Source organism: Acanthisitta chloris, unplaced genomic scaffold, assembly GCF_000695815.1.
Source record: "Acanthisitta chloris isolate BGI_N310 unplaced genomic scaffold, ASM69581v1 scaffold11467, whole genome shotgun sequence".
NCBI lineage: Eukaryota > Metazoa > Chordata > Aves > Passeriformes > Acanthisittidae > Acanthisitta > Acanthisitta chloris.
In genome coordinates, this window is record NW_008680948.1 from 1 (window position 1) to 9,877 (window position 9,877).

The window sequence follows — 9,877 nt, forward strand, 5'->3', positions numbered from 1 at the left end:
CGCCTGGAAGGTGAAGATCGAGGAGCCAGCCTGGGCATTCTCGGGCACCACAATGGTGATGGGGTCTTCAGGGAAGGTGGGCGCCTGGTCGTTGCAGTCCTGCACATGGATCTGGACCAGCACCAGCCGGTTGAAGAGGTAGCCATGCTGGGTGTCCTCAGCGCTCACCTGGAGCACGTGCCGTGCCCCAGCTTCATAGTCCAACTCCCGGGCAGCATAAATCTCCCCTGTCGTGCTGTCAACCACAAAGGTGCCGTCCCCACCACCTCCTACCACTGTGTAGGTCAACTGTCCTCGTGCAGGGGCATCCAGAGGGGCCACCGAGCCAATCACAGACCCCGGCTTGACCCCCTCGAGTGGGTGCAGGGTCAGCACGGTGGTGTCGGGCCGTGGCAGCACACGGGAGGATGGCAGCACCTGTGAGGAGAGGCGACAGTGAGGGGCACGCTCAGGGGGCACACTCTGGGACACAGGAGGGTCCCTCAGGATGCACTTTTCACTGTGAGGGTGCTTGAGCCCTGGCACAAGTTGCCCAGAGTGGAATCTCCAGATGGCATCTCTAGCCCTGGAAACTGCCAAAAGCCACCTGGAAGACCCTGCTTGAGCAGGGGCCTGGACAAGGTGACTCTCCACAGGTGCCTTCCCTCAGCCAGTCCTTGGGTCTGTGACTGTGTCAGATACTGCAAAGGCAACAGAGAGCAGCAGAAACAATTCTGCAAACATAAGCAAGACTGTGCAAGAAGAGAGCTCACGTTCATCCTGATGGAAGGTACAGGAAGTGAGAGAACACAGTAGGAGCCCAAGATACATTAATATTATCACTGGTTTTATTAAAGATATTGGAGTTAATTTGGAAATCAGGTGCCCCTGCAGATAGGAGAGAGGATGCAGGAAAAGCCACCACAGTGTGATCTGAATGGAAAATGCACTGAAGAACTCAGCACACTCCTGTCAAGGAGCTGGGGAAAATGGGAATAACAACAAACCTGTCAGCCCAGAGGGGATCAAACCCAACAACTGTCAAGCAAATATCTGTGCTACAGGGATGCAAACCCCATGCTGGGGACAGCCAGCCTGGCCTCAGCCTGGAGGCTGCAGAATAGCTTTGGTGACAAGAACAGTTACAGACATGGTGTGAAAAGGAAATGGTACAAAACATATTGTGTGTGGCTGGAGGCAGCTGTGCCCAGCCAACACTGGGCTCTGCTCCTTGAGGGAACATGGTGGATTGCGCCCACCCAGGCTGAAGCTGGGCTGGGAAAGGCAAGCGTGGGCATAGCTGTGTGACAGAAAGGACGGAGTGATGGGCCAGCGGTGGGCAGGGCTGGTGGAGATGGCACAGCAAGCAGAGTCAAACGGCCCTGGCACCTGCAAGGACAGGGCTGGGAAGATGTGAAATGGTGCTCCATGGGAGCACCTCGACATGAGGAGCTGGAGTCTCTGCTGTAAAAGGAAGCTCATTACTAACAGCAGAGAAAGGATGTGGCTGACTGGGCAGTACCAGGCAGGAAGTGACACAGACTGAGGGACATCCTGTGGGTCAGAACACTGGTTTCAGCAGATGATGGGAAGAATCGATGTCTCTGTGCAGGGGACCTCTGAGGACTTCCCTGCACTAGAGTATATAGGATGGAGTCAGTCGTCCAAGGCTGGAAAAGGTAAAACTGCAGTTGGCCACTTTGGAGCAGCAGACAGACCCATTCCTTCTGATGTCAGGTTCTCCACATGGATTTTAGGGCTGGAGCAACACATGAGCAAGGGCAGCAGGTGGCCAGGGATGAAGGCAGAGGAGGGTGAGGAGGAAGGAAGGCTGCTAAGTAGGTGGATGGTATTAACCAAGAGGAGAGCAAAGGGTAGACAGTCCAGGGACAAGAGGAACTGGAGTAGAGGGACAGGAGGAGCTGGGGAGCAGGGATGAGAGGAGCTGGGGTGCAGTGACAGGAGTAGCTGGGGAGCAGGGACGAGAGGAGCTGGGGTGCAGGGATGAGAGGAGCTGGGGAGCCGGGACAGGAGGAGCTGGAGTGCAGGGACAGGAGGAGCTGGGATTCAGGGATGAGAGGAGCTGGGGAGCAGGGATGAGAGGAGCTGGGCTGCAGGGACAGGAGGAGCTGCAGTGTAGGGATGAGAGGAGTTGTGGTTCTGGGTACCTGGACACGAACGATGGCTGACGTGCTGTGAGGCACCACACCGCAATCGCTGGCTGTCACAGTGAAGACGTACTCAGCGCGGTCAGCACGGCGCAGAACTGCGGCTGTCCGCAGCTCTCCAGTAGCCATGTGCAGGGTGAAACGCTCTGCCCAGGTGCCTGCAGAGACAGGTGAAACACCGCTGAGAGTGGCAAGGACGAGGTAGAGTAAGGGAGGCTGGGAAGGAGGGGGAGCGTTGTGTGGAGGTCCTGGGCAGTGGGCACCCATCTGCCTATGTGATGGCTGTGAGGCAGAGAAGCATCAATTCAGCTCGTACCTATCAGTGAGTAGATGATGGTTCCATTCTCCCCCTCGTCAGGGTCCTTGGCCTGCAGGGAGGCGACCAGGAGTCCTGATGGCTTCTCTTCCAGCACCTGCAGCACAGCCCAGGGAGCAGCTGAGTGGCACGGGGCACCCTTCAGACCATCCCCACAAACCCCCAAGCATGGCACAGATCTGCACTGTCCTACACCATCCTGCACCTCACCCATGGTACAGACCCCCAGCAGGACCCCAGGCTGTGCCTGAGGCTGGGAACACAGAGGAGTCTGCAGCAATGCTGGCCAGGGGAGGTTCAGCCTCGCAGCCCTCCTGTCCTGTTGAACAACGGTCTCATGGCGTGGGGGCATGCTGCAGGGCTGTGGGAGGGCACTGCTTCACCCATGTTACACCCAGAGCCTCTGCTGGTAGGTAAGTGCAGGGATCCACGACAGTCCTGGTTCTCTCTGCCCCATCACACCCCTTCAGCTGTGAACACCAAGGCGTGAGCCCTGACAGCCCAGTGCCAGCCTCCCTGGCCACAGCTGGGGATCTCCTTGGCTCCCACAGCCAGCCATGGGGGTTTGCCACCTCTGAAAACGCAGCTGGCACATCTTCCCAGGCTCAGGCACCTTTGCTCGGGGCTTTTTCCTACCCTCCTTTATTCCTAGGTAGCACTGACTGCCTGTCTGTAGGCACTTCAGACACCCATTTAATGCCAGTACAGCATAAGATCATCAAGACATCAATCCCACACATGCTCAGGTAACCCTGTGTCCTGAGAGGACCTGCCAGCTTCCCTGCAGAGACCACACATAACAGCACTGCAAACAAACACCTTTCCCAGGTAGTTATGGAACTGAACCCATTCCCATTGCCGCCCCTCAGCACCTGTCAGGTTTTGGGGTCACCCTCAGCAAACATCCCTTCCCTGCTGCAGACCTGCCTCCTCCAGCACAGACTCCTTGAAGGAGCAGGATTCCAGCTTGGCACAGGCTCTGCGGTCCTTCCACCCACGCAGACGCCAAATTCCCACCCCGAGGGGATAGGCCTCACATTCTCATCCCATCAGCACATCCCGTGGCACAGACCACCCTCCCGGACCCAGCTGTGCAGGGTGATGTCTGTCACTCAATGTCAATGCACTTAGGGAAGGGACAAGTGGAACCCGAGCAGGACTCCGGGGGAGGCTGTGGCTCCCAGGCAGAGAGGGCCAGGACTGTTGCCCAAGCTGCTGGCACTGTGCTAGAGCCCTGGGAGGGGAGACCAGAGGAGCTGGACTCGTTCAGCCAGGCCAAGCAGTGCTGGGACCATGTTCTGTAAACACTGGGAGAGAGAGGGAAATTCCAGGGAGAGAGGAGAGCTTTTTAAGCAAAAACACAATATTGGCACAAGAACAAATGAGTATAAAATGGTCAGAAATTAGTTTAGGCTGGAAATGAAGAGACGGCTTCTAGTACCAGATCAAGGAATCTGGAACAGTCTTTTGCAGCAGCGATGGAGGCGCAGACCTAAATATAGCCTGGCTCTGGATGAAAGGAGAGTCTGTGTGGACACCTCCACGTGGGGCCACACTTCGAAAGCCCCTTCCAACCCCCTCCCTGATGCAGGCTCTGCCCCCACACTGTCCCCATTGCCCTCAGCCAGGACACGAGCAGCTTCTGTTCCATGGTCAGGGACACATTCCCCTTCCATGAGGAGTCCAGACCCCTCTGAGGAAGGCAGAGACTCAGCAGAGGAGTTACACGAGCAGCATCCACGCAGCTCCATGTACAAACACCAGTTCAGCCTCACAAATGAAACCAAACAGCAATAGCTGTGGGCTTGCCTCTGCCATCTGGTGAGGCAGCAGCCAGGAGGGCTCCTCTGGGTCTGCCCAACCCTCCCTGAAGGTTGCTGCAAACAGTAGTCTGGTCCCAGACTCACAAAGCCATTCCAACCGCAGGCACAGCTCTGCAGGGTCTGACAGTGGATACACGGAGATGTGAGAAACAGGGCACGTATGGAACAATCCTCCTGTGACCCTCCCCGGCTCCCAGCCCTCTGTGGCTCAGACACTTCCTGAGCCACAGATCACATTTGTGTTCAACAGCCTTTGAAGGATTTTTTCTCTTTCCATGAATTCATCTAGCTTTGAGCCCATGCAACTTTGGGCAATGATTTCACAATTTAATTATGTTCCACATGAAAAAGTGCTGCCTGTGTTTGTTTTAAACCTGCTGCCTGGTCAGTTCTTATGGAGCTGCCCAGTCTTGTGTTCTGAAAAAAGCAACTTCTCATTTCTCCATGACTTTCTCTGTGCACACCTCTGTGATATTCCAGCAGGGCTGGCAGTGGATGCTGGGTGCAAGCACTGCCATAGCGCAGAGCCTGTCCAGCACAGATTCACCCGTGCCACAGCTACCTGGTCCCAGAACCTTGCTCAGAGAGAGGGCAAGACTAACTGTGCCTTCTCTGCCTCCCCCAGGCCCTGGGATGCCCTCAACCAGGTCAAGCCCTGCCAGCAGCTCTGCCAGCAGAGCAGGGCATGTGAGAAGGAAGCTGGACAAGGGATAGCTGTGCCCTGGAATGGGAAGGGAAGTAGCAATGACCAGGGGAGGCCTGGCTGGAGCTGCAGAGTGTCCCCAGGTCCTGTGTCACCCAGGCGGGCAGTCACCACCAACACAGTCCTGCCTGCTCTGACCAGCCTGAGGTGCATGGCTCAGGCAGGACCCACGACAGAGAGCAGCAGCCATCACTGTGATGTTTCTGACCCAGCCCAGCACAAGGGGCTTTGAGCACCAAGCCTGATACACAGAGTGCAGAGCAGGCACAGCTGTCCAGCCACAGCTGTCCACTGTTGCCATCAGAGAGCTGAGCGAAAGCTGTGCTGGCAGCCACAGCAGATTCCCAGAGAACCCTCGTGCGTGCCAAGCCCAGCTGAGCAGTGCTTGCTTGACCTCCCAGGAAGATGAGCAGCTGTACCCCAAATCCCAAGACCTAGAAGGGGACTGCATCCTGCACCACCCCATACACAACTGTTCACCCTGTCTCTGCTCGGTCATGTTCAGGGCTTTTTGCTGTCCCTCTCTGCAGGCATGTGTGAGCCAAGAGCTTTTGCCAGTCCTGCTGGTGCTAGAGTCTCTGCAGCCCCTGCCTGCTCTGTGCACTGGGATGTCTGAATTGCTCAAGGATGCACCTATCCTGCCACATCTCAGTGAGATTTACCAGACTGCCCTGGCTGCTGCACGGATCTGACTTGTGCCTGCTCATCTCCCACCCTGAAACTCTCCTGGGTGCCTCTGCTCACCCCACTTCCCCCAGCAGACCCACCTGCCCCCACATCCAGAGGCCATCAGGCCCCACCTCACTGGTGCTCCAGCCTGTGCCCCTACCTGCACAGGTAGCTCCTGACCACTGCCCACATGGAGGAAAGCAGGAGCATTGTCGTTCTCATCCAGCACGGTGACATAGATGGTTCCAGTGGCACTGCGGGGTGGTGCTCCGCCATCCTGCACAATCACCAGGAGCTGGAAGCTGGACTGATGCTCCCGGTCCAGGCTGTGCTTGGTGCTGACCTCCCCTGTGAGGGAGAATCCCAGAAGCATTTGGGTTGGAAGGGACATTCAAGCCCATCTCATTCCAACCCCCCAACCATGGGCAGGGACACTTTCAACTAGCCCAGGTTGCTCCAAGTCCCATCCAACCTGGTCTCAAACACTTCCAGGAATGGAACTGCCACAAGAAGTGGAAACACAGAGAAATGGGGACACAGCTCAGCCCACAAGCTGCCTTAGAGCAAAGCCTGTGCTCAGCTGTGTTGCTCAGCTGTGTTGCTAGAGCCCAGAACCACAGGGGCAGGAAGGTGAATATTCTGCTGCTGCACGGGCCTGGGCTTCCTCACCAGTCAGCTCCACCTGGGAAGTCGTGAGTGTCTCACCTGTCTGTGTGTGGATAAGGAAGCTGGGATCATGCTGGAGCAGGCGGTAGGTGAGCCGGCTGTTCTGCCCCGTGTCCCGGTCGCTGGCCGTCACCCTACCTACGCTGCTGCCCGGAGCCTGATTCTCAGGCACAGTGAAGAAGTACCGCTCCTCGCTCAGTCGGGGGCTGTTGTCATTCTCGTCAGTGATGCTGATCCGCACGGTGCTGGTGCCAGTTTTCCGTGCGTCCCCCCCTGCCCCACCACCTCCTGCCGAGGCCAGCACCGTCAGCACATACAGGTCGCGTGTCTCCCGGTCCAGGGCACTCTTGACGTACAGCCAGCCACTCTCAGGCATGATGCCAAAGCTGGCAGCGTCCCCGTCCGCACGCAGGTGGTAGGTGAGGGCCGTGGATTCCGCATCGTGCGCCAGGGCCCTCACCTGCAGGAAGCGTGTGGAGACAGGGACACCCTCCTGCACCTCCACACGGTAGGTGAGAGTGTCAAAGATGGGCCCGTTGTCGTCCTCGGCTTGCACGTGCACCAGCAGTGTGAAGGTGGAGCTGAGCTGGGGGACACCGCCGTCCCGGGCCACAATGGCCAGGCTGTAGGCTGCGCTGGCCTCATACTGCAGGGCCCCAAGCAGCCGCACCGCCCCCGAGGTGCGCTCCACGCCGAAGGTGCCCTCACCCCCTGACACCAGCTCGAAGGTCACTTGGCTGTTGGAGCCACTGTCACGGTCCTCAGCCTGCACTGTGTAGACTGTAGTCCCAGGTTGAGTGGCCTCTGGCAGCAGGATGGAGTCGGAGGGGGTTGGGAATGCTGGCACATTGTCATTCACGTCTGACACAGAGATCTTCACACGTGTGTTGCTGTAGGCAGGGGGTGGACCGCTCCGGGCCTGGACATCCAGGATGAGGACTGCCTGGGACTCGTGATCCAGAGGCAGGCTGGTGTGGAGCTGCCCCGAGGCTGAGTCAATGGAGAAGTAGCCATGAGGATCCCCCGAGGAGATGGAATAGAAGATGTCATCAGCATGACCTGTGGACAAGGGGACGGAGACAGGAGAAATGTATACAAGTACATGAACATACCATGAAGATGGAGCAGGCTCTTCTCAGTGATGGAAACCAGTAAACAAGAGGCAATGGGCAAAAACTGATGCACAGGAAGTTCCACCTGAATACAAGGAAGAACTTCTTTCCTGTGCAGTCCCTGAGCACTGAACAGATTGCCCAGAGGGGTCGTGGTTTCTCCCTCACTGGAGGTGTTCTAGAACCATCTGGACACAATTCTGGGTCATGTGCTCTAAGGTGGCCCTGCTGGAGCAGGAAGGCTGGACCCGATGACCCACTGTGGTCTCCTCCAACCTGACTGAGTCTGTGACTCTGACCCTGAATGAGTCGCTGCCCAGCTCACCCCTCAGCCCAGCAGCAGGCTGGGCAGCGCTGGCTGTGCCGGTGGTCCGAGGTGTCCAGCAGCACTGCACACATGTGCATGGACACATAGGTGTGTGTACACATGTGTGTAAGCCCAAGCGCTGGACTGGGTGACAACCACAGGGTGTGCATTCGGATGCACGTGCGTGGAGTTCCCAGAGCAGGGCTGCTCTGTGAGGAAGTGTGGTGGGTGCTGGACCTTGAGGATGGTTTGGGAACAGGGAAAGTGACTGCATGCAAAAGGGACAGGCCCATACCTGGCGGGTTCTGGGCCCAGACAGCTCCCACACTGGTGCCCTGTGGCATGTCCTCAGGCACGGTGAAGAGGTACTGAGCCTGCTCAAAGACAGGGGGTGAGACCGTGCCCTCCACGATGCTGATGTTCACCCGAGCGTTCGGCTGTGCCTGCAGGCCACCCCCATCCTGTGCAGAGATCACCAGCTGCACCAGGGTGTTGGCTTTGCCGCTCAGGGACCATGACAGGGAGATGACTCCTGGGGAAGAAAGCTGTTGATGGGGCACTGTGCTGCTCTGGCTTTGATGTCCAATGCAGGGCAGAGCAGATGCCAGTCAGTGAGAATGGTGGGACCAAGAGCGACAGTTATAGAGGAGAGTTAACTGAGCTGGGGAGAGGAGGGGACTGGCAAGGACAAGAAATGAAGCAGGATACAGCTTGATGGAGCAAAGCAGCAGCATGCAGGAGGAAAGGCACAGCGAGCCAGGGATGGGGAATGAGGGAGAGGAAGGAAGGGAGGACAAATTAGGAACAGGGAGGGAGCAGAAACAAGAGATCAGGGATTGAGTCTAAGAAGAGGCTGCCAGAGGCTCGAGAAGTCAGGCGGGGAAAAATGTGGCAGGGAAAGGTACAGACACTCTGGAGGAAGACTGCACTGCTGAGGTGGCCAAGCAGTGACCCTCAGGCTGGCTCTGACACCTCTCACATCACACTGCTCCAATTGCTGCCTGCCAGCTCTCACCTGTGTCCTTGTTGAGGGAGAAGAGCGGAGGTGAGTTGCCCAGGACAATGCGATAGGTCACTCTCCCGTTCAGCCCCTCATCCTTGTCGTGGGCAGTGACACGCAGCACTGCCGTCCCTGGCATGCTCTGTGTGCTGATGCTGGCAGCGTACTCCAGTGGGTAAAACACTGGCCGGTTGTCATTCGTGTCCTCCAGGAACACCTTCACGTACACCATGGAGTTCAGGCCGCCCTGCGGAGGGACCAGGTCAGAGAGTGCGAGGACAGCAGCACTCCACACAGTGCTGTGTCAGCAGTGCCGTGTCCTGCAGCCTCCCCAGCACTCACCCCGTCCACAGCAGTGATGGTGAAGTCGTAGGCAGATGTGCCCTCGTCGCGGTCCAGGGGCTGCTCTGTGCACAGTTGCCCTGAGTGCTTATCAATGCTGAACTGTGTGGGGACAACACTGCCGATGCCAGAGCCAATGGAGTAGGAAAGGGAACCGAACGTGCCACTGTCAGCATCTGTGGCTGTCACCTGGGTGAGGGAAGAAGGCACTACCTGAGCAGAGCAGATCATCAGCCAGACCCAGCCCAGCAGCACCACCACACCCCAGTGCCACCCTCTGCTCCATGGCCCATAACCACCACACCACCTCAGAGCTGGTCACTGCGACTGCCTCAGCCCCATGACTCTTGTCCCACTGCTTCCTCTGCAGCCCACCCCATGGCAGGACAGGACTCCCAGGGCTCCCTGTGCAGACGATGCCCCAGGCAGTGCTGCCTGTAGCTTTGGGGCACCCTAGGTTCAGCCTGTGCTGGTTCAGGCCCCATGAGGGAACACAGAGGCAGGGGAGGACCGTGTTGTCAACTTGCAACAGCTGCACCCTGCGCTCTATCCAGTACTGCTGTGGACTTCTCACCACCCAAGATGCCAGGTAACACCTCCCTTTTTCACCTCTGGGGCAACCAACATACATCACCCAGGTCAACAGACTTGCCTCAGCAAAGGAAAAACCCATGGGGACAGAGGGAGCTTCTGTGCAGCCCCACACGGATGCCAAGGATCTCACAGCCAAGCACCCCATTGCCCCCCACTTGCTTGGCCAGCCAGGGACAACCCATGCTGCAGCAGCAGCTG

General features: G+C 57.7%; 1 protein-coding gene across 1 annotated transcript; it reads right to left on the minus strand.

The window, feature by feature from the left end:
• Positions 1–30: 30 nt before the first annotated feature.
• LOC103805274 (protocadherin-16-like) lies at positions 31–9,274 on the minus strand (the record flags this gene model as incomplete). The annotated part of the gene is made up of 8 exons (XM_009077915.1): positions 31–417; positions 2,148–2,305; positions 2,464–2,560; positions 5,819–6,006; positions 6,328–7,383; positions 8,039–8,275; positions 8,759–8,990; positions 9,086–9,274. Coding segments are annotated over 8 exons (2,544 nt in total), but the record flags the coding sequence as incomplete, so codon positions are not given.
• Between the last annotated feature and the right edge of the window lie 603 nt (positions 9,275–9,877).